Source organism: Crassostrea angulata, chromosome 3 (genome assembly GCF_025612915.1).
Source record: "Crassostrea angulata isolate pt1a10 chromosome 3, ASM2561291v2, whole genome shotgun sequence".
In the NCBI taxonomy this organism is placed as follows: Eukaryota; Metazoa; Mollusca; class Bivalvia; order Ostreida; family Ostreidae; genus Magallana; species Magallana angulata.
Genome location: NC_069113.1, coordinates 36087082 through 36101280, shown reverse-complemented (window position 1 = coordinate 36101280; position 14199 = coordinate 36087082). Strand labels below are relative to the sequence as shown.

The following is a 14199-nucleotide window of genomic DNA, read 5'->3' as shown; positions in this document are numbered from 1 at the left end:
CGCTTGAAAAGTCATATCCAAATAAAGACACATTACGTAGACGATTCTATTTGCATAACTCAAACATTTTATGCAAATTTCTATCGAATACGACAACCACCATTTGATTTAAAAAAAATTCAAAATATAATTAGGAAGATGATCATATATTCAGTGCATTTTGATGTTAACATATATCAATTTGATTCTTCTGTCCAGCGTGTTTAAAATATCATTCTTTTGAGCTACATGGATAAATCTGATTCTGGCTTTTCAAAACCGTTAGCGTTGTAAATATAATCATCGCATCTTTATATAGTTTCTAGATAAACTCTTAGTTTAGAAAAAAAGGTGGAACAAAATTATCCGTACATACATTCATCTACCTATTGCTTCATTAAAGATTCATACCTTTTTTTAAATGAATTTTTGTTTTTTTACAACCTTTATATGTATCTTAGATATCGGCATACCAGTTATTTTTTTTAATTCTTTGTTTAGAAGAAAATGTTCATACATGTATTTCAAGATTATAACGAGAACTTCACACAGTAATGTTGAAAAAAGATAAGCACAAATGCAAAATATTAAATTAACAAGCGTTTACATAACTTTATTCTGACACTCTTAAATTATCTATATACATCATGCAATTAAAAGAAATATGTATTTAAAAAAATACCAACTGTTCCGGGATTCGAAACCAATCAAAAGAGTCATATTCGGATAAATCCATTCTTTCTGCGTAACCACTCGACTTATCAAGACATGACTCATATTGGGGGAAAATTAATAGAGATTTCTAAGATTTTAAAGGTAATAATTATTTTTTTCAAAAGTTGGATTTTTAAATAAAAATATGCCAATCTGAAACTAAAATCGGAAATGGCAGTTTAAAAAAATTTATTTGTCCCTAAATGTTAAGTTTAAATCAATATTGTTTCAAGGAGGCAGTTTTTCGCGCGATGGGGATTCCCCTTTTATAAGGTGTGAAATATGCCACAATTGTCTGTGTAACCATTTTCATATTCATATCATGTTTTTATAAAAGTAATTACAAACTTTCCAGATAAAATTCTGCACTGCTTTTTGTACAACGTTGCATACAAAAAAAAAGTTACATCGAATCTATAACGCTGATTGTTATATTTTATAAGGGGTAATATTTAGTAAAAAATAATTCTTTGTATCCTTTCATGGAACTTTAATTTTATTCTAACCATAACATAGCTAGGTTCACACAAACCTGTGTCTGTGTGTGTGTGTGTATTTGTGTCCTACTATCGATATACAATAAAAATCATCTTTCGATGGAATCCTTTATTGTATTTTTTTTTACTATAACAGTCAGGGGGGGGGGGTGCTTTGTTCTTCATTTGAATGAAGTTGAAAGCCCATTGCAGTATAGCATCAAGATTTCATTGCAGAGCATCCGCTAAAGTAATAGAATATATAAACAAGAGGGATCGTCACCACAGAATGATGCAACCCTGCTAAGCTGACAATTACAGGATTGTACGAGTTTATAACGGCGCCAAACAAACTGACATATCGCGTAAAATAATTTAATCAAAAAGAAGATTCATAAAGTAATGAAGGATCTTAAAATTAAATCGTTTAATTTTCTGAGGTATATTTTAAAAAACCTCAATTATGTTAAGGAAGGATTCAGAATTCTCCGTGTAGCACGTGTGGTTTAGGGAAATCTGCCTAATTAAGCCCCGTGAATTACTCATGAGATGTATATGAGATATTGTATTTCGATATTAACGAACACCTACCAAAATTATTATGATTAATAATTGGGCTTGATAATATCAAGAAAAGTGTACTGAAATAAAAACACCAAATTATTTCTTATATCGTCTAATGATGGCTACGCCACTTTGGCGCTTAAGCTTTCAGCTGTGGTCAGAATAAACATTTGGACGTCATTGATGATGATTTTATAAATAACAACCTTCGATTTATAAAAAATTGGTAATCCTGTCCGGAAAAGCTTTATAATGAGGCATGAGGAACTAAAATTATTGGAAAAGGGCATATAGGGAAGAACATATTTAAGGTCTTCCGTTTCTAACGGAAGACCTTATCGTTATTGTTTTGTTTCTTTTTCACCATTATTAAGGTCTTCCGTTTCCAACGAATTTTTAACATTTATTATGTCACTGTATAAAAGTTTAAATCTCTATAAAAATGCATCAACATATGAAATTAATTTAAACAAAGCTGTCACTGCAGAGTTAACAAAGAAGTGCGAATCTTAATGTGTGCACAAATAGTAGAATTCGCCGAATACCTGATACTATACATGCAGACTTCATTAATAGATAGATCATAATTATTTTAGAAGTATGAACCCTTTAAATTCTGAGATAAAAAGTCAGGGCTATACATATACGTAATCCAACGTACAAATTTAGTGGTTAAAAGCAAAGGGCTAGAGTCGGTGGAATCTCTGATAATCTTAAGGCTTTCACGTTTCGTTGGAAACACATGCAAATTGTCCACGTATTGTTGTCCTTTTTTAAAGGACAGCAACTTGTTTTTATTATAGACGGTGTACCTTTTCTTTCTTTGTGTATGTCTTTATACAGATACAAATCTGTTGTCAGTCTGGGATTAAGAAAAAACCCTCCGAAGTTGACACTCGGAACTAGTATAAACGAACGACCAGGTGACTGCGATAAGGTGTGTAAACTGACCACGCGTGTATGTGTGTTTGAGCCTAGGAATAGACAGATGCAAACACCGATCAGGGAAATACAATGTTAAAACAAAAAGTCGGATTTTCCCCCTTTTGATAAAAAAAATCATTACAGCGGGTGCAACTGGATTATAATCATTTAAAATCTGTCTTAAGTTTATAAATATTTACAAAGGTCTACATACATTCGACCAATAGCGAAATTTATTATATCTACTGATAAACACCCAGGTCAAAATATCATTAATTTCCTATTTATCAACAGATTGCTTAACGTAAGTAATTTAGACATAAAACTGGGATAGCGAGTGGATTTAGGAAAAGGGGGATAATTAACTAGTTAACCATACTACATTTGTTAGAGGTATGTTATTTTATTTGTCGACTTAGGAGAATTATTTATACATAGTGTTAGTCTGCAACAATTAACTTGAGACAAAGAGAAAAAATAATTGATATATGAAAGACGCAGATAAAAAGATAATCAGTGTCTTAACCAGATCCATTTCTGATAAATCTCTCTCTCTCTCTCTCTCTCTCTCATTTGAGGCCCCGAGTCAGAAAGGTGATAATACGATAAATCATCTTACAGCATCACAACCGTTTGTTCCAACACTGATTTGATTGTAAACTTTTCTACGATATTTACCTCAGAAATATTCAAAAGTGTCGATTAGTAATATATATTTTTTGTAAGTGTATAGCTAGATAAGCAACAAACGCGCATATATGTATATAATAACTTAGCGAAAATCCATATCTGGGTATAGTATTAACTTATTCAATCGGATTTTGAAATTATTCTTCTCTGGGAATCAACCTCGTTTCAACAATGCCCCCACTTATTTCAGACTTATGACGAGTCATCACCCAGCGTATAATCTCTCTCGAATTGAAATCCTCTCAAATTTGCTAATGATACACTTAAAACTAAATGCTGTCTTTAGACAGTAATACTCGCACCAAGTGTTTGCCCTAAATAACACTGTCTTGTACCTGTTTAATTAAAAATGAAGGCCATATGCAAGCTCCGGTAATACATTTAAAAATTATAATTTTCATAACTGAAGGATGAGATCCCTTCCCATATGATAATAATACACATGAGCAGCACTTTATGTGCAATTTGGGGTTGAACTGTTTGCAGTGAATTTTCAGTTAATCATTAATCTTAACAATTCATGTCATAGAAAGTATAATGGTCTATATACCGGTAATTATTACAAACAAAATTAAAAATTAAATTATGTCCCCTCCCCGTGGCGGTTGCCGGTTTTAGATTTGCTTCTGTGTGCCTACATGTACATCAACGTGTGCACAGATTAAGAGAAGGGGTGGGAGTGAGGGGTCCAGACCCCCCCACCCCCTCCCCATTAAAATTCATTTATATCATTAGAAAAATTACCAAAAATACACCTTGGACCCCAGTGCTCTTCCAGAAATGTAAACGCTCTAACCCATTGCGCTTCAATGTTAGGTAACATTATTTGGGGGGTATATATTTAATTAATAATTAAGATACTTTATTGTTTATCTCAATAGGAAATATACATCACAATATGCAGGTGTCCTGCACCACCTTAAAGCTGTTATTTACCTAATAAAATAGTGCAAATGGATTTGAAGAATAGGTCATAAAAATACATGCATGTTATAAATAACTGATATTTGTCTGAAGTTACGTACACAACACAGGTCTGCAGATCTCATTAGCGGGTACTAGTTTTACCTAGCTCTTCGATTAGATGGGTTCACGTGTATACATACATGTATGTGTTTTCCATATGCAGAAAAGGATTAGTTAAGATCGGCTAAAGAAATTCGTTATTGTGTTTTAATTGGATTATCATTGTGATGTTGACCAATATAGGTAAGCATAATACATGTAGTAGCAGTAGCACAATATAATGAGATGCCAGCATACTTAAGTTCTACTTTCACTTTCTAAATGTGATCTCCATTTGACAGCATACTGTATCATCATCTTTTAATATTTAAATAAGCTTATCATCGTTACCTATCCTATTGCATTTGTAAAGTTTCTGTCATTTTAATTGCAAAACTTATTTTTTTCATTTGTCAGACTTGCACTATTGAGTTGACCCCATATTGACCCTGTATAAACAATGTCTTGTTAAATTTGTGTATTACATGTAAGTAAGTGTAGACACTTATCATTTTTTTTACGAGTTATAATAGGAAGGAAGGAGTATTTAATTCTTTCTTAATGTATTATAATGCATCTGGGGGTGGGTGTTCCAAGTCATATATTTGATAATTTTTTAATGTAATTTAAAATAAGACTAAGCCATACTACAGTCATGAACATGAATAGTCAAGAACAAAACACAAACTAATACATATGTATATATACATAGGAAGTATTACAAAACATAGATGATTGATCTATATCTGGTTCTTAAATTGAATCATATATCATGTACATATTATGTTATTGTTTCTGTGTTCAAGACATTTCAAATGGTATGTAGATCATGATCCCATGTACTCTTCCTGAAATTAACAAATATCATAAAAACCATTGAGATCCACACCTTAATCCACCTTAATCCAAAGATATTATTCCTCCTTAGGTCATGGCACATCAGATCATTATGGCATGTAAGTCATGACCCTAAGGGGTCATCCTGACCCCTTGGAATTAGAAATTGTCAATTATCTTTAAATTATTGATATTTGATGATCCTGTCTCTATTTAATCTTTATTATTATGTCTCCCGAATGAAATTTGGAGACTTATTGTTTTTGTACGGTTCTTAAATACATGTATTATTATTCTTCGTCTTTTTTTTTTCTTCTTTCCCGCTCTGAACTTGTTTCTCAGAGATGGCTGAACAGAATTCTACAAAACTCTAGGATATGATAGGCCTGCATATCTAGTTGTGCACCCTGGTTTGATTTGTCTCATTTTGGGTTAGACAACCACTTATCAGGGGGGGGGGGGGGGTGTCAAAAGGGTGTGGAGTCTAACATTGAACCTTATAGGAAGAATCGTAGACTCTATTGTACATGAAACTGGTAACTTGAAAACGGACAAAGATAATAATATAGGGTTTTCATAATCATATATTGAATGTTACTGGCAATATATAGAGTTTATTAGATCTGACCCATGGGGTCATCCCCACCCCCTAGGAATTTGAAATTACCATATATCTCAGAAACTGTTATAATCATGACCCCTAAACCATATATATTCATGTTTCTGATGTCAAGGGGCATCAAATGTTATGTAGGTCATGGGCCCTGTGGGTGGTCCTGACCCCCTCAAACAGGAAGTCCCTTAATATCTTCAAAACAGTTGAGATTCCCATCCTTAAACCATATATATTCTTGTTCCTTGTGTCAAGGGGCATCAAACGGTATGTAGGTCATGGGCCCCGGGGGTGGTCATGACCCCCTCGAACAGCAAGTGCACGAATATCTTGAAAACGGTTGAGAACCTCACCCCTTAACCATATATATTCTTGATCCTTAAATGGCATCAAAAGCTATGTAGGTAATGAGCCTCAGGGTTAAATTTGATTTTTCAAAACCGTAATGCACATTTATGGAACAGTTCCTATCATATCCCAAGATATGATGTGTCTATCCATTAAATCATAAAAGGAGTTCTAGGACCTATGTTTTTTTGAAGTGATAAACGTCAATTTTCTGCTACTTTTTGACTCCCTGGATGAAATTTAAATTTTTAAAACCTTATTGCACATCTATAGAACAGTCCCTACCAAATTTTCTGCTATTATTTGACTCCCTGGATGTAATGTAAATTTTTAAAACCTTATTGCACATCTATAGGACAGCCCCAATTATATCCTAAGAGATGACGTAGCTACTCCAAAAGTTGTAAGAGGAGTTTTGGGTACCATACTTTTTTTTGCAAAAAAACGTCATTTTTTTGTTGCCGACTGATCGCCTTAATAAAAACAATTTCTGAAACCTGATCACACTTCAATATGACACCCCCAATCATATTCTAGAAGATCATTTTGCTACTGCAAAAAAAATGACGTTTTTGAAACCAGGTTTTTTTTTGTAAAAAAGCGTCATTTTCAGCCATTCAATGACCCCCAGGACAAACGAGCGTCTAGTTTATGTTATGTTTTTATTCGATAGAGAGGCTTTCAAAACTTCCGATTATGAAATTTGTTTTAAAATCTGGTTCAGTTTCCAGGTGCCGAATATTTTTTCTTCCTTAATTGTGTTAAGATTTATGATTTTTTATTTAAAATGATAGGTTTTACTTATTTCAAATTTGATTTTATCAAAAATCACCACCATAGCGTCTTTTTAAAGTATGATTGAAGTATAATTATACGTCCATTGAAATTCTTATAGAGGGTTGAATGGAAATCGATGATGTTTAGAAATGATAGAAAATAACAACTATCTATTACGTAATAAGGGATTTTTTTATACATTATCCGAAAGTGGAAAGGGGGCGGGGGTTAATTCTGAATTTGTATCGATTATTCATGGTATCATTTAAAACAGAAATCGTACGGAAGACCTACTCGTTACTTCTGCCGATGTCGTATCTAGTTATTATTGGGGGGGGTTCTGTCACGTTTTCTCAAAAACGCTTTAGCTGATTTGATAAAACTTTCATGTCTTATTTAGGACAAAATTAAATTTGTAAGACATTTCCAGATTGCTTTGGTACAGAAATATTAAAGATTTTATGTTTTTGCTTGTTCACAATTTTTCTCCAACAGTATTCAAAATAGAACTTTTAAAGTTTGAAAGATGGTAGAGAGTTGACGGCCGCAGAGCCCTTTGCATATCCGAACGTCCGCCGTCACTTCCTGTCGTCACCGGAAAGAAATGAAAAATCTTAATTTAAAAAAAAAAAATTGACTTAAAAATTTTTTTTTGCTTTTATGCGATAGAGACGCTCTCAAAACTTCCGAATATGAATTTTTTTTTTCAAAATCATTCCACGCATTTTCGAGTTTTTGGGCTTCAAAGTCCTGAAGCGAGAGTCTGCGTAGCACAGACGTTCGAGTGGTGGACTTGTGCTTAGGCGATCCGGATTTAGTCCTCGAGTGTCGAATATTTTTTCTTCCTTAATTGTGTTAAAATTTATGATTTTATAATTGAAATGTTAGTTTTTACAAATTTTAAATTTATAATTTTATAAAAAATCACAATAATAGCGACTTTTGAAAGGATAATTTAAGTATAACTATGTGTTTATTTTTGCGTAATAAGGGATTTTTATACATTATCTGAAAGTATGGGGAATTCTGAAATTGTATCGATTATTCATGGTATCATTTAAAATAGAAATCGTACGGAAGACCTACTCGTTATTCGTAACAAGATCATATATAATTATTGTTATAATTTAAGCGTTTTGTACATATTTTTCGTGAACAGTAAAATCAGTACTTTCAGACACTAAATATTTTTCTAAATTTTAATGATTTCCCTAAAAAATGATATAAGCAAAAAAAAAAAACCACGAAAAATACAAAATACCAGAGAATATAGGGTTTAATGACCACCGTCATTTTATTAACTAATTATACAAGTTATAGAATATTCAAATAATTTGTGACATGGAGAGAAAATGTAATTATGTCGCTGTTTAAGTCGGGTTTAGGAAGGTTAAAGTGAGAATAGACATATATTAGCAAATTAACATGTACAGCTGTATTTGGAAAGATGATATTCAGTTACGATACGCGGATCGATATAACAGGAAAGGTATCAAAGTGACTCCAAAGTCGTTGCACTCTCCTAGTTTTTTTTTACACAGATATGACGTCTATTCATTATTTATTTACATGTATCTTAATTATAATTCATTATTGCATTACTCTTCATCCACCCATTCATTAACCTTGTACTTTGCCTTTGTTGACAGATTAGCAGCGCTTTGGACTTCTCAGCCATTTTTGACAGTCATAAAAAATAAAGAGGACACACTGCCTGCTGCTGAATTTTTAAAATTGTAAATTTGTAAAAATGCACATTTGTAAAGGGCATACCGGTACATGGTATATTAAAAATGTCAGCTATTTATAATGTACGGAGTTTTTGGTTATTAACATATATTCAGTTATTGCTATGCAAGATTAGTTGTTAGAGCCGGTGTGAAGAAGAATAATGACCTCCGTAGAATAATGACCATGGGTCATTTTTCAACGCAGAATAATGACCCCCGAAGAATAAGTGTCATTTTCATAAAAATGAGCACACTCTACATGAAGAAAATTGACCCCTGTAGAATAATGACCCCTTATAAATTAACGTTTTTCAGCATAAATTTTATTATTTGTGAAATAGTCTTTACAATACTGTAATTTTTACTGAGAGTAACATGCAGAAATTATTATTCAATTTAAAATAAACATAAAGTTAAAGAAGGTTTATCGCTTAGAAACTAAAAATCCTTCCGTGATAACAAGATACTTACGTATTGTATCGGGGTATGGTTTTTACCTTAACGAGTTACATTAACATGTATCTCATTATTACGAGTGACAACTCATTTTAATTATTTTGAGATACAAGACACTATAAAACAAAATTCTTTTTATTAGCGATGAAAGAGAAGACTCGATAATTTAACTTGCTTTGTCGATTTCCCCCTACTACAAACTAATGGGTATGCAGGTGCATCACCCAGAATTAATGATTAAACCAAATTTATGAAAAGTTAACTCCACCGTAAGGCATTATAACCATGCTGAAGCTATCAGCCACTAACAAGAGTCATTAAGCCAGTAGAAGCTAACAGCCAATAGGAAATCATCAAAGAACTGAAAGTACTAGAACAGAAAATATATTTTATTTGTCATCGGCATACTTTAATAAATATCAAGATGATTTATGCATCAATAATTTGTACGGGCATTAAAAAGTCAAGTGTACATTAATCAATATTGGCAATATATTAGAAAATCAATCTAATAGAGATTTCATAAAAACAAATCCAATGTATTGTTCATGTGCGACATGCAAATGCAACATGAGAGCTTTAGCATGTAGGTTGACTACAACATCTACACCACACAACAGTAGCACTTACCGAGGCCTGCCACCAGAAGCAAGAGGAACAATGCACTGTACATATTAGTATCCACATCAGAACACGGTCATTCAATTAAGTTCCACCCCCCCCCCCCCATTTTATTGTTTCTCATTAAAAATTTGAGAGATATACATGCATATACATAGATTATTTCAACCAATCATCTTATCTCTTTCCATCTGGAGGATAGGTTTGGGAGAGATCGTATTCATTCATAATCATATATGTTCAAAAACACAATACATGTTTATCGTGACAACTTTCTTATTAAAAGTCAATCCATGGACTAGCTTCAATAATGTAGTTTTTTAACCAACATTTTCTGGAGTAAGCTATGTATTTCATATTTGAGAAGTGGTGTTTAAGTTTTAAGTGAAAGCAATGATGCCGTCCATGGGTAGCTGCAACGATGTAGCTCTCTCCCTTTTTTTGGGGAAGAAGAAAACAAATACTAATTTTCTTACTGCAGGGCATAAATACATTTTCGGAAAGAAAAAATATCAACAATACAAATAGTGTGAAAGATTTTGGTATTGAATTATCATAAGTACTCACGGACAGCTTGCTTTCTCCATAACGAATTCCGATCCTCAGCAAAGCGAGATAACTCGTTCTTATATTCGGAAATAGTTAAGTCGTACCATTAAGTCCCGCATTTAAATTTTTTTGAAATCTTTTGTCAAAGAAGGAGAATATGTTACTAGTAAACAATCCAACATGGAGGGAAACTGTTAACGAGCTAGAGACAAGAAAGGTCGGTCCCAAAAAGGGTTCACAAGTTTTTTTCCACTGGCTGCGATATAAATAACAGCATTGATGTGAACAATAAAGAAACCCAGACATATGTAGATGATGCAAATTCTGGTTTGGAGTTGGAGTTGTAATGATAGTGAAGAACTTTCTCGATCTACATATACCAATATTTTTGATGGGCGAAGGATCGTAGAGTTTTCAGTTTTGGTTTATCATCTAGAGCGAGGATGTGCCGTGTGCCATAAACCACTTAATTTAGCAAAGTGTATAAAAGAAAAACAGTATGGTCTTGCGATCTTATTGTACATAGAGTGTACCTGCCAAGGAGTTTACTATTGTACCATGCACACCAACAGGGAGGAGACACAACATTGGTATACATAAACCAATACTATTTGCTAATAACTGCAGAAAATTCGATAGTGTTGTTCTATGCAGAGCAATGAGAAAATGCTCTAATATACCATTGCAAGCTGCATTATTGGATTCTGTGATACTCTGCCCATGTTGAAGAATCATGCATCTTGTAATACCATAAATTCAACTCTGGAGACCCTTGTGCTAGAAATTCTAGGCTGTACATTCGAGGCACATGATGCACTTGAAGACTGAACTTGTCGAACATCACAGTACATATTCTTATTATTTGAACTATACTTTCAGTATGGATTATATGATGCAAGTTGTACTGTAGATGGAAGACTCTAAGTCTAACTTGCAAACTTTGATACCCTTGCTAACAAACAAAAACAAAAGGATGTGTCTCTCTCTGGCCTTTTAATGCATCATCTGCAGTTTGCGTACCAAAGAGGAGGCTTTGGTGGTGTACAAAGTATACTGAGTGAATGTCGTCATGGAAAACCAAGGGTAACAAAGCACAGGAACATTATCACATCTGTTGTTGACTTTTTGAAAGAAAGATAACTCTTTCTCATACATGATGTAAATATATTTTCTTTTATTTCCATGAATATAATACTGGATACAGCACATTTTTATTTATTTATTTTACATATACATATCTACTGAATGTTTTTATGTGCAGCAATCAAGTGTAATCATACTCTACTGAATACAAATTAGCAAAACCTTGAAGTCACTTATATAAATATATATGGATGATAATGCATTATCTTTGAAAAACGCATGGAAACAATACATATAAATGCTTCATTTATTATTATAATAATTAGTATGAGACAGTAAAATGTCATATGCTTTAAAATTTACACATTCAATTTTTGGTACCTGAGGATCAGAGAACGTTAAACACAATTTTCCATTTTCTTTAATGGGAATTTTTGGCGGATTGAATCCTTCATAACAGAATTATCAACTCTCTCTCTCTCTCTCTCTCTCTCTCTCTCTCTCTCTCTCTCTCTCTCTCTCTCTCTCTCTCTCGTGTTGATAGTATAGTAATCAGACTTGAAGATCAACCAACAAACAGAGGCTCACATGATCAAGATATCTCACTTCAAAATGTCCAGAGTTAAGTAAGCCATGCACAATATCATTATGTATAGCCCTCCACCGTTTTTGAATGAAACAAATTAGCTAACTAAGTTTTTCTGTATAAAAATTCATAATCAACAAAATTAATATACCGTATAACGGGTATTTTCTGCGGTTGTTTATTTTCTGCGGTATTTTGCGGATAAGAAAAATCCGCAAAAATTCAAAACGCAAAATATTCTTTTCAAAAAATCACTAATTTGGACACTATTTAAAATACAAGCTATAATTTTCAAACGTGATCAGTCCGTTATAAGGGGGCTCTGTGTCGTATTTCACACCTAATTATCTTATGATAACTGTGTGATATCAATTATAGCTGAACAGATATAGGGACTGTGTGTTTAGTCGAGAATGAAATAAAAATGATCCGAGAAAAGTTCACAAGCAGTATTTAGTAGACTTGTAAAAAATTTGAGAGTTAGTTCTCGTTCACCGTGAACACGGTAAGAATGTCGATTTTAAGATATGTAAAGCGCGGAAGTATTCATCCAAATCCTAACGGACAGTTATCGGCAAGTTTATCCCCTAGATTGATCCAAGGGTGTAACACAAGGGTGTCTGAAGTTATGGATAAATCTACAACACCATATTCGAGCAAAAAACGTGGTTCATATTCGACCTATTCACCCAGGGACCGAGCCATAATCGGAAACTACGCCGCTGAACATGGACCTGCCGGAGCTATGAGAAAATTCAAAGCCGATTGTCCAGAATTAAAAGAGTCCACGACAAGATAATTTAGAGATTCTTATAAACGCGAATTAAAAGAACGCTTTCAAAAATGGTACGCCAATCAAATATCAAAACTGCTAGAGAACGGTAACACTGACCAAACTTTGACACCCGTTGATCTTTCATTTCTAAAGCCATTGTCGGCAGAGTGGCTTGTCCAAGTTCATGCTGATATCAAATCTGCAAAAAACTTATCTACAAAGGGTTTGAGAAAAGCGGGATCGCTGAGGCCGTCGGCTACAAGTTTCTATCATGTGATCAGTGATCTACATGTATAGTGTCAGTTGATTATAGTTTCATTGTGCATAAAACTGATCTCCTTTTAAATGGAGTTATCTACTGAAGTATTTGTATCTTGTCATTTTAATAGTTATAAAAGAAATTTGCATGCTTGTATGAATACTAATATTTTACATTAGTATTTTGTATTAATACGGAAATAAAAACGCTACAATAGGGTTAGTTTGGTTCTCTAGTTTGCGTTCCCTAAGGCAATTCTGGGAAACATATGTATTTTTTTTGCGGTCTAATGTAACCGCAGAAATTCAAAACGCAGAATATAATTTGATACTTTTAGGGGTTAAACCGCAAAAATTTCAAGCCGCAGAAAATACCCGTTATACGGTAGTAAATGTATTACATAAACTATTCCTTAGAAAAGTATATTTACTGTGTATTGCCCCGGTACTTTTATCACATTTTTTTTATTCATTAAAGATACAAGAAAAAATATTACATCAAATTAATTTGATTAAAAACTTCAGTAAAAGGTAATTTGATTCCCAGTTAGCAAATCTGGTTTATTTTAAACAAGATAATGGAACAGAATCAATACTCCAACAATCTATCACAGGCTATTTAATCTAATATAGATCCCATTTCCACTACATACAGAGCCTATCTTTCTTCTCAGAAGCCTCCTCACCTTAATTCTCTCGACAGCCTCCTGAGCCTGCATCATCCGCATGGCCTTGGATTGGTGACCTTCCGAGATCAGCTGAGTTAGGCCAAGGTATTGGGCTCGAAACAGCATGCCCTCAATCAAAACTGGTGGATTTTCAGGATCATGTATGGAAGCTGAAAGAATTAGTTATATACAAGTATATGTACTTCTTAAAAATTTCATCGATAACAATGTTAGAACTTAAAAAGTTCAAATGTTAAGGCACATGCAACCATTTAAAGCAATTAAATCAATTATTTTAATAAAGCAATAATAGAAATCAAGTACTTATGGCACATGCTTTCCTTCTTTCTTTCATGAGTTTCCTTAAAATCATGCTCAACTGTCTTTAAATTACAGATAAATCGAGCGCTTGAAATATAATTCTATCTTTAATAAATAAAATACACGGGAATTTAATTTTAAAAAATCAAATAAATAAGAAATAATTTAACTTTTTATATTGAGTTGGATATGAAAGAATGACTAAGTTATTAAAAGTTTGATATA

At 33.1% G+C, this 14199-nt stretch overlaps 1 protein-coding gene across 2 annotated transcripts in view; it reads left to right on the top strand.

The window, feature by feature from the left end:
• Nucleotides 1-8704, top strand: part of LOC128178803 (uncharacterized) — a 55237-nt gene extending 46533 nt beyond the window's left edge. For both annotated transcript variants that reach the window (XM_052846163.1, XM_052846162.1), the window contains one exon: nt 8577-8704. In XM_052846163.1, the coding sequence (XP_052702123.1) occupies nt 8577-8627 (51 nt within the window). In that variant the 3' untranslated portion in view covers nt 8628-8704. The remainder of the gene's footprint in view (nt 1-8576) is intronic.
• Nucleotides 8705-14199: the final 5495 nt, after the last annotated feature.